Here is a 13,692-nt window from a genome sequence, read left to right on the forward strand (position 1 = left end):
ACGCGCCTTTAGCTTCATAGATGGATTTCAACCAGAGCTCCATCTGTCTGTCAGTGGCATCTTTAAGTGCAGCCCCATCTTCCACTGCAACTATGGATCTAGCCGCAAGCCTGGAGATTGGAGGATCCACCTTGGGACACTGGGTCCAGCCCTTGACCACGTCAGGGGGAAAGGGATAACGTGTATCCTTAAGCCGTTTGGAGAAACGCTTATCTGGATAAGCGTGGTGTTTCTGGACTGCCTCTCTAAAGTCAGAGTGGTCCAGAAAAGTACTTAATTTACGCTTGGGATACCTGAAATGGAATTTCTCTTGCTGTGAAGCTGACTCCTCCACTGGAGGAGCTGGGGGAGAAATATCCAACATTCTATTGATGGACGCTATAAGATCATTCACTATGGCGTCACTATCAGGTGTATCCAGATTGAGAGCAGTCTCAGGATCAGAATCCTGATCAGCTACCTCCGCCTCATCATACAGAGAGTCCTCCTGCTGGGACCCTGACCAGTGTGATGAAGTCGAGGGCCGCTCATAGCGAGCTCGCTTAGGCTGTCTGGGACTGTCGTCCGTGTCAGAGCCGTCACCCTGGGATGCATGTGACACCCCCGGAGCCCGAAGCTGTTCCAACTGAGGGGGACCAGGGATCAATGATTCAACAGTGCCCATGGTCTGAGTTACCGGTCTAGACTGCAATGTTTCAAGAATTTTAGTCATAGTCACAGACAATCTATCAGCAAAAACTGCAAACTCCGTCCCCGTCACCTGGACAGTATTCACAGGTGGTTCTCCCTGGGTCACCTCTAGCAGAGGCCCCGGCCGAGCAAGTGCCACAGGGGCCGAGCACTGCACACAATGGGGGTCAGTGGAACCTGCCGGTAGAGCAGCCTCACATGCGGTACAAGCAGCATAGAAAGCCTGTGCCTTGGCACCCTTGCTTTTTGCGGATGACATGCTGTTGTCTCCTCTGAGCAATCTAGGAGGGTATATAGCCAAGAATCACCAGCGACCGTACAGTGCAATGTATAGCATGCAAGCATAAAAATACAAATGTACACTTCGGCACTAGTGGGGTCAGCCCTTGAGGGCTGCTTACCGCCCGCTCAAAAGCGGGTGTGTGGTCGCCAGAATCCCGTGTCTGGGTCTCCTAGAACTTGTCTCCCCTCTCCAGCTCAGACTGCACACAGGAATGGCTGCCGGCGTTCTGTGAAGAGGGGCGGACCGTGGGCGTGCCTCAAACAAAGTGCGGGAAACTGGCGTCCCACTGTGCCCAGTGTGAGGGCTGGAGTATGTAAAACAGACTCCAGCCCTCTGCGCTGACGTTCTGCACAGCGTCCCGCCCTTCCCCTGACTGGCAGGCCTGGGGGCGGGAACGAAACGAAACTAGGCCGCAAAAGCCGGGGACTCGAGTAATAAGCGCGGCCGTCATATATGCACGGCCAGCGCGGAAGTCCCCGGCGCACCATAAGTCCCAGCCGCGCCGCAGTGAAAAAAACTGACAACAGCGGCCGGCGCGGCAGTTTCCAATACATTTACCCACTCAGCAGAGCTGTAGTTAGGAATGGCACAAGCGCGCAGCGCTGTTGTCCCCGGCGCACTAACACACCCAGCAATGCTGCAGTGTGTCTGCGCGCGGTCTGTACGGGGACACAGAGTACCTTGACGTAGCAGGGCCCTGTCCCTGACGATACTCAGCTCCATATCCAGCAGATTCTCCAGGGGCTGTGGATGGAGCACGGTCTCAGTGCCTGGAGACCGGTAAAATCCCACTTCACCCAGAGCCCTAAGGGGGATGGGGAAGGAAGCAGCATGTGGGCTCCAGCCTCCGTACCCGCAATGGGTACCTCAACCTTAAACACCGCCGACAAAAGTGGGGTGAGAAGGGAGCATGCTGGGGGCCCTAGTATGGGCCCTCTTTTCTTCCATCCGACATAGTCAGCAGCTGCTGCTGACTAAACAGTGGAGCTATGCGTGCATGTGTGCCTCCTTCGCACAAAGCATGAAAACTGAGGAGCCCGTGATCCCACGGGGGGTGTATAGGCAGAAGGGGAGGGGCTTTACACTTTTAAGTGTAATACTTTGTGTGGCCTCCGGAGGCAGTAGCTATACACCCAATTGTCTGGGTCTCCCAATTAGGAGCGACAAAGAAATCTTTTTCTTCCTGTGTACTACAAAATTTCAAATGGTTCTTACATTACCTAATAGCTCAGTGTTTTATTAGGTTGATTCCCAAGAGAAAGGTCACTGGTTCAAATCGAGGAGCAGCCATGAAGATTTCCCAAGAAAAGAGAAACAGCATCATCCAGCTCATCGATAGAGGTCTCTTGGACAACAAAATGTGGCTCGGAAAAAGATGAAGAAGCCTCAACTTCAATATCATCATAAGAGGCGTCGGCTAAAGTTTGCAAAGAAGTGTTAAAAGCGGACAGTAGAAGATTGAAAACGGGTGATTTGGAGCCATGAGATGGAAATCAATAGACTAGGCTCTGGTGGGTGCAAATGGGTCTGAAAGAAATAAGGGAAAAAGGGGCTAAAAGATCGAGAAATTGAAAGAGCTGCCAAGTTCAGTGGAGGAAACCTGATGATATGGGGTTGTTTCACAGCAAAAAGGTGTTGGATACTTGACCAGTATCGATGGTGGTCTCAATGCTGAGCTATGTGGGAGTATCCTACAAAGATAAATTATTTTGTACACTCGAGTACTATGGGTATGAAAAAAACGACATAGTGATCCAGCTGGACAACGACCAGAAGCATATGTTAAGATTGGTTGAGAAATGGTTAAATGACAATGAAGTAGAGCTGCTGGATTGATCCCCCACAGTCCCCAGACCTCAACCCATTCAAAAACCTGTGGGTAGAGTGGAAGAAAAAACCTGCATACATACCTAAGTGAGTCGACCAGTATGCGCCAACATACGGAATATGTAGAAGAGACCTGGGATCAGATTATGGTCGAGAAATGTTTAAATCTGATTGACAGCATGGCCAGAAGGGTTTTGTCAGTATGGTAAGCCAAAAAATGGATTTACAAAATAGGAAAAATTTCAATTTAGATTTTTAGGAGCAAAATAGTACAAATGCAGTGACATGACAAGAATCTGTATAACTAATCATATGCTAAATAGTAGCAAGTCAAATTTATGTATGAGACAGCCAAGATGATTGTCTATAAAATGATGGTAGTCTCACGCTCAAATCTGTAGTGGATGATGAGATATGAAGCCTAAAAGTTCTAAACATTGTTACCCTTTTGCGTTTGTGTGTGTATAATATATATATATATATATATATATATATATATATATACACACACACATATATATATATATACATACACACACAAACATACATACATATACAAACATACATATGCACACACACACATTTATTTATACACTAGAAGGTGGCCCGATTCTACGCATCGGGTATTCTAGAACTTACGTGTTGTGTAGTTCATGTATGATTTTTGTAATTATATATATATATATATATATATATATATATATATATATATATATATATATATATATGTTGTTGTGTGTAGTTACCAAGTGTTTGTGTAGGGCACTGTACATGTTCTGGGTGTTGTCTGGGTGTGACGGCGGTGAGAGCGGTGTTGTATGTGTGTTGCGTTGTTTGTGGAGCGCTGTGTGTCTGTAGCGTGTGTGTGTGTGTTGCGCGGTTTGTGTGTGTGTGGTGTGTTTTGGGGGGAGGTATGTTTTGTGCAATGTGTGTGTTGTGCGGTATGTGCGTATATTTGTGTGTGCCGCGGTGTTTGCGTGTTGGGTGTTGTGTGTGTGCAGCGTTGTCTGTGTGTGTGGGTGTCTGTGTAGGGCAGTTGTTTGTGGTTCCCAGTGTGTGTGTGTGGTGTGTTGTGCAGTGCGCGCGCGTGTGCGTGTGTGTGTGTTGGGGGGAGGTGTGCACTTCCCATCGTGCTCCATCCCCCATGCAGCGCACTCCCCATTGTGCTCCATCCCCTATGCTGCGCACCCCCCATCGTGCTCCATCTCCCATGCTGCGCACTCCCAAACATGCTCCATCCACCATGCTGCGCACTCCCAAAAGTGCTCCATCCGCCATGCTGCGCACTCCCAAACGTGGTCCATCCGCCATGCTGCGCACTCCCAAACGTGGTCCATCCGCCATGCTGCGCACTCCCAAACGTGCTCCATCCGCCATGCTGCGCACTCCCAAACGTGCTCCATCCGCCATGCTGCGCACTCTCAAACGTGCTCCATCCGCCATGCTGCGCACTCCCAAACGTGCTCCATCCGCCATGCTGCGCACTCCCAAACGTGCTCCATCCGCCATGCTGCGCACTCCCAAACGTGCTCCATCCGCCATGCTGCGCACTCCCAAACGTGGTCCATCCGCCATGCTGCGCACTCCCAAACGTGCTCCATCCGCCATGCTGCGCACTCCCAAACGTGCTCCATCCTTCATGCTGCGCACCCCCCATCGTGCTCCATCCCCCATGCTGCACCAGCATCAGCCTCTCTACCCGCAGCATCAGCCTCTCTGCCCGCAGCATCAGCCTCTGTCCCCAGCATCAGCCTCTCTCATCCCAGCATCAGCCTCTCTCATCCCAGCATCAGCCTCTCTCATCCCAGCATCAGCCTCTCTCATCCCAGCATCAGCCTCTCTCATCCCAGCATCAGCCTCTCTCATCCCAGCATCAGCCTCTCTCATCCCAGCATCAGCCTCTCTCATCCCAGCATCAGCCTCTCTCATCCCAGCATCAGCCTCTCTCATCCCAGCATCAGCCTCTCTCATCCCAGCATCAGCCTCTCTCATCCCAACATCAGCCTCTCTCATCCCAGCATCAGCCTCTCTCATCCCAGCATCAGCCTCTCTCATCCCAGCACCAGCCTCTCTCATCCCAGCACCAGCCTCTCTCATCCCAGCATCAGCCTCTCTCATCCCAGCATCAGCCTCTCTCATCCCAGCATCAGCCTCTCTCATCCCAGCATCAGCCTCTCTCATCCCAGCATCAGCCTCTCTCATCCCAGCATCAGCCTCTCTCATCCCAGCATCAGCCTCTCTCATCCCAGCATCAGCCTCTCTCCTCCCAGCATCAGCCTCTCTCCTCCCAGCATCAGCCTCTCTCCTCCCAGCATCAGCCTCTCTCCTCCCAGCATCAGCCTCTCTCCTCCCAGCATCAGCCTCTCTCCTCCCAGCATCAGCCTCTCTCCTCCCAGCATCAGCCTTTTCTGTCCCCAGCATCAGCCTCTCTCCTCCCAGCATCAGCCTTTTCTGTCCCTAGCATCAGCCTCTCTCTCCTCCCAGCATCAGCCTCTCTCCTCCCAGCCTACCCGAGCCTCAGCCTCCCCCAGCATCAGCCTCTCTTCTCTCAGCCTCCCCATGATCAGCCTCTCTCCTCCCAGCCTCCTCCAGCACGCCGTGCTCCTCTGCCGACACTCACAGATCCGATCGCATACACTCACACACACCCAATCGCATACACTCACACACACCCAATCGCATACACTCACACACACCCAATCGCATACACTCACACACACCCAATCGCATACACTCACACACACTCAATCGCATACACTCACACACACCCAATCGCATACACTCACACACACCCAATCGCATACACTCACACACACCCAATCGCATACACTCACACACACCCAATCGCATACACTCACACACACCCAATCGCATACACTCACACACACCCAATCGCATACACTCACACACACCCAATCGCATACACTCACACACACCCAATCGCATACACTCACACACACCCAATCGCATACACTCACACACACCCAATCGCATACACTCACACACACCCAATCGCATACACTCACACACACCCAATCGGATACACTCACACACACCCAATCGCATACACTCACACACACCCGATCGCATACACTCACACACACCCGATCGCATACACTCACACACACCCAATCGCATACACTCACACACACCCAATCGCATACACTCACACACACCCAATCGCATACACTCACACACACCCAATCGCATACACTCACACACACCCAATCGCATACACTCACACACACCCAATCGCATACACTCACACACACCCAATCGCATACACTCACGCACACACACATTGACGATATTGCACATACGCGCTCACACTCACAACATCCGGAGATACCACATGCTTCTGGCCATGTGATCCTCCGGCAGGTCCTGGAAGCTCACAGCACAATATCGCCGCCGAGAAGCAAGCGATATCCCAGGATGTTGTGAGTGTGTGGATGCGATGTGATGTGTGTGTGAGGTGTGTGTGAGAGTGAGTGTGATCTGATGTGTGTGTGTGTGTATGTATGTGTGCTGTTATGTGTGTGCGTATGTTCCGCCGCTGCAGGACCTTGATGCGCTGGTAACTATGCTACCATGGTTACCAGCGTATCTCGTCCCCCGCTCGGGAGCCCACACCAGCATACGCCGGCCAGCCCCAGCAATGCGAGGGTATGTGTCGGCTGGTTTGGCAGCGTACGCTGATGTGGGCTCCCGGGGGTACAGTACTCACCTGGGAGTCGTGGCTCCGTGACCGTGTCGGTTCGGGAAATGCGTGGGGGGGGCGGAGCCAGAGCTAGTGTGCATTGCGTGAGGGGGCGGAGCGTGGCTGAGTTGCCAATGCCTGCAGGGTGCCGGGGCGAGAGGCCAGTCTGTGGGGGGGGCGGAGCCTGGGCGAGCGGCCGGCAAATCCGTGTGGGGGCGCAGCCTGGGCGAGCGGCCAATCCGTGCAGGGGGGCGAGGCCATGGCGAGCCCAGCGGCCAATCAGCTTTGTGTCACCGTAAGGACACAATTTTGGAGCAAGACAGACAGACAGACAGACAGACAGAATAAGGCAATTATATATATATATAGATATGTACGGAGATACACACACACACACACACATATACAAACATACATATACACACACATTTATTTATACATATGTACGGAGATACACACACATACACATTTATTTATACATATGTACGGAGATACACACACACACACACACACACACACACACACACACACACACAATCACTTGTAGAACCAGTATGTTCTGCAAAACAGTACAGAACCTGTAGATGATGCAACAAAGACATAACACCATGTAAATAAATATAACACACACAAAGCATCAAAATATATATTTCAAAACAGTGCAGACTGTAAATCACTATTGCAATCTGGAGATTACAATTGTAATCAGAAGATCTTGGAGTGGCCCATTAAACCATTAAAACCATTAAACCATTAAAATAGCAAACAACTACATAAAAATGATGGACAAAAACTGTGTAGCATACCTGTCCGAAATTTACCATTCTTAAATGGAGAGCTGATGGAAGAGACAGGTATAACTGGAAAAGGCCAAAGGAAATCTTTATGAAGCTTCTTCAAGGCCGTAACAAAATCTTCCACCCGTGCAGCCCTTGTGCGCTCCTTGCATAGCCAGCCTATCAGCTCAAATCCCAGCTGTGCGGAGAAACAGCCAAGGTCTTTTAGCCGGATTTCTTCCAGCAGCCTGCGAGCATGCCTCCACAACATCATGTCTATGTACATGTTCTCTGCGCAGTCACTGTCTTTACTCCACCTAAACATGGCACAGAAGTTACTCTCACCAAATAACCCACCATCAAATCGCTAAAGCAACAACACATTTAAAGATGACATCAGTATTAAGCTGGGTTCAGACAAGAGCATGGAAAATACATCAGTTAATAATGGAAATGTATCCATAAAAATCAGAAAGGGATTGTGCCACCACAGAGCATATAGGTAATGAGGCAGACATCATGGAAAGAAAAACTGTTGTAAATTAAACCTATTCGAAATGATGTCAAACTCAAAAGCTATGTGCCTTTGATGGTTAGTACAGCGCTAGTAATCGCACCACTGGCCTCTATTGCCGTCTATCTCTCACTTCTAGAGGCTGAGCATGCGCGGTTCCCTCTCCTTTAGTAATGCCTGCCTGATCTGCTCAGGTGGCTCTCGCAAGTCATCGAGATCTCATCCAGATGTCTGAAAGCTGTAAGCTGGGAAGTGTCTGAAGCCCCTGTGCCTCTGCTCCCTCTTGATGAGAGGAGCTCTAATGATCCTCTTGCCTTGTATATGATCCCCATCCTTGTATATATGTCCCTCATCCTGGTATAGCCCCCATCCTAATAAATACACCCATCCTGATAAATAACCCTCATCCTACCAATAACCCCCATCCTGGTATATGGCTGCATCCTATGGTACACACAAAAGAAGGGAATTTTGTTTACTTACCGTAAATTCCTTTTCTTCTAGCTCCAATTGGGAGACCCAGACAATTGGGTGTATAGCTACTGCCTCCGGAGGCCACACAAAGTACTACACTTAAAAGTGTAAGGCCCCTCCCCTTCTGGCTATACACCCCCCCGTGGGATCACGGGCTCCTCAGTTTTAGTGCAAAAGCAAGAAGGAGGAAAGCCAATAACTGTTTTAAATACAAATTCAACCCGAGAAACAACCTCGGAGAACTGAACTGTTCAACATGAACAACATGTGCACCCGAAAAAAACAAACTTCCTAAGAAAACAGGGCGGGTGCTGGGTCTCCCAATTGGAGCTAGAAGAAAAGGAATTTACGGTAAGTAAACAAAATTCCCTTCTTCTTTGTCGCTCCTAATTGGGAGACCCAGACAATTGGGACGTCCAAAAGCAGACCCTGGGTGGGTAAAAGAATACCTCGTGATAGGGCCGTCAAACAGCCCTTTCCTACAGGTGAGCCACCGCCGCCTGAAGGACTTGTCTACCTAGGCCGGCATCCGCCGAAGCGTAGGTATGCACCTGATAATGCTTGGTAAAAGTGTGCAGACTCGACCAGGTAGCCGCCTGGCACACCTGCTGAGCCGTAGCCTGGTGCCGTAATGCCCAGGACGCACCCACGGCTCTGGTAGAATGGGCCTTCAGTCCTGATGGAATCGGAAGCCCAGCAGAACGGTAGGTGTGAAGAATTGGTTCCTTGATCCAACGCGCAAGGGTGGATTTGGAAGCTTGCGACCCTTTACGCTGACCAGCGACAAGGACAAAGAGTGCATCCGAGCGGCGCAGAGGTGCCGTGCGGGAAATGTAGATCCTGAGTGCTCTCACCAGATTCAATAAATGCAAACCTTTTTCAAATTGGTGAACTGGATGCGGACACAAAGACGGTAAAGTGATATCTTGATTGAGATGAAAGGAAGATACCACCTTGGGAAGAAATTCTGGAATTGGACGCAGAACTACCTTGTCCTGGTGAAACACCAGGAATGGAGATCTGCATGATAACGCCGCCAGCTCGGACACTCTCTGAAGAGACGTGACCGCCACTAGAAAGGCCACTTTCTGTGAAAGACGAGAAAGGGAAACCTCCTTCATAGGCTCGAAAGGCGGCTTTTGGAGAGCAATTAGAACCTTGTTCAGGTCCCAGGGCTCCAACGGCCGCTTGTAAGGGGGGACGATATGACAAACCCCTTGTAGGAACGTGCGTACCTGAGGAAGTCGCGCCAGGCGTTTCTGAAAAAATACGGATAGCGCGGAGACTTGACCCTTAAGGGAGCCAAGCGACAAACCTTTTTCCAACCCAGACTGCAGGAAGGAAAGAAAAGTAGGCAATGCAAAAGGCCAGGGAGAAACTCCCTGAGCAGAGCACCAAGATAGGAATATCCTCCACGTCCTGTGGTAGATCTTGGCGGAGGATGGCTTCCTAGCCTGTCTCATGGTGGCAACCACTTCATGAGATAAACCTGAGGCCGCTAGGATCCAGGACTCAATGGCCACACAGTCAGGTTCAGGGCCGCAGAATTCAGATGGAAAAACGGCCCTTGAGACAGCAAGTCTGGACGGTCTGGTAGTGCCCACGGATGGCCTACCGTGAGGTGCCACAGATCCGGGTACCACGACCTCCTTGGCCAGTCTGGAACGACGAGAATGGCGCGGCGGCAGTCGGACCTGATTTTGCGGAGCACTCTGGGCAACAATGCCAGAGGTGGGAACACATACGGTAGCCGGAACTGCGACCAATCTTGAACTAAGGCGTCTGCCGCCAGAGCTCGGTGATCGTGAGACCGTGCCATGAAAACCGGGACCTTGTTGTTGTGCCGTGACGCCATCAGGTCGACGTCCGGCATCCCCCAGCGGCGACAGATCTCCTGAAACACGTCCGGGTGAAGAGACCATTTCCCTGCGTCCATGCCCTGGCGACTGAGAAAGTCTGCTTCCCAGTTTTCTACGCCTGGGATGTGAACTGCGGATATGGTGGATGCCGTGTCTTCCACCCACGTCAGAATCCGCCGGACTTCCTGGAAGGCTTGCCGACTGCGTGTTCCCCCTTGGTGGTTGATGTATGCCACCGCTGTGGAGTTGTCCGACTGAATTCGGATCTGCTTGCCTTCCAGCCACTGTTGGAAGGCTTGTAGGGCAAGATAGACTGCTCTGATCTCCAGAACATTGATCTGAAGGGTGGACTCTTTCCGAGTCCACGTACCTTGAGCCCTGTGGTGGAGAAACACTGCTCCCCACCCTGATAGACTCGCATCTGTCGTGACCACCGCCCAGGATGGGGGTAAGAACGACTTTCCTTTTGACAATGAGGTGGGAAGAAGCCACCACCGGAGAGATTCCTTGGCTGCCTGAGAGAGGGAGACCTCCCTGTCGAGGGACGTCGACTTCCCGTCCCATTGGCGGAGAATGTCCCATTGTAGTGGACGCAGATGAAACTGCGCAAAAGGAACTGCTTCCATTGCTGCTACCATCTTCCCTAGGAAGTGCATGAGGCGCCTCAAGGGGTGCGACTGGCCCTGAAGGAGAGATTGCACCCCTATCTGTAGCGAGCACTGTTTGTCCAGTGGAAGTTTCACTATCGCTGAGAGAGTATGAAACTCCATGCCAAGATATGTTAGTGATTGGGTCGGGGTTAGATTTGACTTTGAAAAGTTGATAATCCACCCGAAACTCTGGAGAGTCTTCAGTGCCACGTTCAGGCTGTGTTGGCATGCCTCTTGAGAGGGTGCCTTGATAAGTAGATCGTCCAAATACGGGATCACGGAGTGACCTTGCGAGTGCAGGACTGCTACTACTGCTGCCATGACCTTGGTGAAGACCCGAGGGGCTGTCGCCAGCCCGAAAGGTAGAGCTACGAACTGCAGGTGTTCGCTTCCTATAACGAAGCGTAGAAAACGCTGATGCTCTGGCGCAATTGGCACGTGGAGATAAGCATCCTTGATGTCTATTGATGCTAGGAAATCTCCTTGAGACATTGAGGCGATAACGGAGCGGAGAGATTCCATCCGGAACCTCCTGGTTTTTACGTGTTTGTTGAGCAGCTTTAGATCCAGGACGGGACGGAACGACCCGTCTTTCTTTGGCACCACAAACAAATTGGAGTAAAAACCGTGACCTTGTTCCTGAAGAGGAACAGAAGTCACCACTCCTTCCGCCTTTAGAGCGGACACCGCTTGTAGCAGAGCATCGGCTCGGTCGGGCGGTGGAGAAGTTCTGAAAAAGCGAGTTGGAGGATGAGAGCTGAACTCTATCCTGTACCCGTGAGACAGAATGTCTCTCACCCAACGGTCTTTGACCTGTGACAGCCAAATGTCGCCAAAGCGGGAGAGCCTGCCACCGACCAAGGATGCGGAGAGAGGAGGCTGAGAGTCATGAGGAAGCAGTCTTGGTAACGGTTCTTCCGGCTGGCTTTTTTGGGCGTGATTGAGTCCGCCAAGAATCTGAGCCCCTCTGATCCTTTTGAGTCCTTTTGGACGAGTAGAATTGGGACCTGCCTGAGCCTCGAAAGGACCGAAAACCAGACTGTCCCCTCCTCTGTTGGGGTTTGTTTTGTCTGGGCTGAGGTAAGGATGAATCCTTACCCTTGGAGTGTTTAATGATTTCATCCAAACGCTCACCAAACAATCGGTCACGAGAAAAAGGCAAACTGGTTAAGCACTTCTTGGAAGAAGAATCTGCCTTCCATTCTCTCAACCACAGGGCTCTGCGTAAAACCACAGAGTTGGCTGACGCCACCGCCGTACGGCTCGTAGAGTCTAGGACAGCATTAATCGCGTAAGACGCGAATGCAGACATTTGAGAGGTCAAGGGTGCCACCTGCGGAACAGATGTACGTGTGACCGTGTCGACCTGTGTAAGCCCAGCTGAAATAGCTTGGAGTGCCCATACGGCTGCGAATGCTGGCGCCAACGACGCTCCAATCGCTTCATAGATGGATTTTAACCAGAGCTCCATCTGTCTGTCAGTGGCATCTTTAAGTGCCGCCCCATCTTCCACTGCAACTAGAGATCTGGCTGCAAGCCTGGAGATTGGAGGGTCCACCTTGGGACACTGTGTCCAGCCCTTGACCACGTCAGGGGGAAAAGGATAGCGTGTATCTTTAAGCCGTTTGGAAAAACGCTTATCTGGATAAGCGTGGTGTTTCTGGATTGCGTCTCTAAAGTCAGAGTGGTCCAGAAAAGTGCTTAATTTACGCTTGGGATACCTGAAATGGAATTTCTCCTGCTGTGAAGCTGCCTCCTCCGCAGGAGGGGCTGGTGGAGAAATATCTAACATCTTATTGATGGACGCTATAAGATCATTCACTATGGCGTCACCATCCGGGGTATCTAGATTGAGAGCGGCCCCAGCATCAGACTCCTGATCAGTTACATCCGCCTCATCACACAGAGAGTCGTCCCGCTGGGACCCTGACCAGTGTGATGAAGTTGAGGGTCGCTCATAGCGAGCCCGCTTAGGTTGTCTGGGACTGTCGTCCGAGTCAGAGCCGTCACCCTGGGGTGCATGTGACACCCCCGGAGCTAGGAAGTGGTCCAGCTGAGGGGGACCAGGGGGCAATGATTCCACAGTGCCCATGGTCTGAGTTACTGGTCTAGACTGCAATGTTTCAAGAATTTTAGACATAGTCATAGACAATCTGTCAGCAAAAGCTGCAAACTCCGTCCCTGTCACCTGGACAGCATTCACAGGTGGTTCTCCCTGGGTCACCTCTAGCAGCGGCCCCGGCTGAGCAATTGCCACAGGGGCCGAGCACTGCACACAATGGGGGTCAGTGGAACCTGCCGGTAGAGTAGCCCCACATGCGGTACAAGCAGCATATAAAGTCCGTGCCTTGGCACTTTTGCTTTTTGCGGACGACATGCTGTTGTCTCCTTGAGAAATCTAAGGAGGGTATATAGCAGAAAATCACCAGCGACTGTACAGTGCAAAGTATTGCCAGCACAAAATACAAAGTACACTATGGCACAAGTGGGGGAGAGCCCTTGAGGGCTGCTTACCGCCCGCTGAAAAGCGGGTGTGAGGTCGTAGAATCCCTTGTCTGAGTCTCCCCGTCTCCCCTCTGTAGCTCAGCGTGCAGGCAGGAATGGCTGCCGGCGTCCTGTGAAGAGGGGCGGACCGTGGGCGTCACAAACAAAAGTGCGGGAAACTGCGTCCCACTGTGCCTAGTGTGAGGGCTGGAGTATGTAAAACAGACTCCAGCTCTTAGCGCTGCTGGTCTGTACAGCGTCCCGCCCTCCTCCTGACTGGCAGGTCTGGGGGCGGGAACGATACGAACTAGGCCGCAAAAGCCGGGGACTGTAGTAATCTAGCACGGCCGTCATATATGCACGGCCAGCGCGGAAGTCCCCGGCGCACCACAAATCCCAGCCGCGACGCAGTAAAAACTGACCCCCGCGGCCGGA

At 51.6% G+C, this 13,692-nt stretch overlaps 1 protein-coding gene across 2 annotated transcripts in view; it reads right to left on the minus strand.

The window, feature by feature from the left end:
• RIC1 (RIC1 partner of RAB6A GEF complex) overlaps positions 1 to 13,692 on the minus strand; it is a 212,419-nt gene that overhangs the window by 18,683 nt on the left and 180,044 nt on the right. For both annotated transcript variants that reach the window (XM_075317531.1, XM_075317521.1), the window contains exon 22: positions 7,307 to 7,593. In XM_075317531.1, the coding sequence (XP_075173646.1) occupies positions 7,307 to 7,593 (287 nt within the window). The remainder of the gene's footprint in view (positions 1 to 7,306; positions 7,594 to 13,692) is intronic.

Source organism: Anomaloglossus baeobatrachus, chromosome 1 (assembly GCF_048569485.1).
Source record: "Anomaloglossus baeobatrachus isolate aAnoBae1 chromosome 1, aAnoBae1.hap1, whole genome shotgun sequence".
NCBI classification, from domain to species: Eukaryota; Metazoa; Chordata; class Amphibia; order Anura; family Aromobatidae; genus Anomaloglossus; species Anomaloglossus baeobatrachus.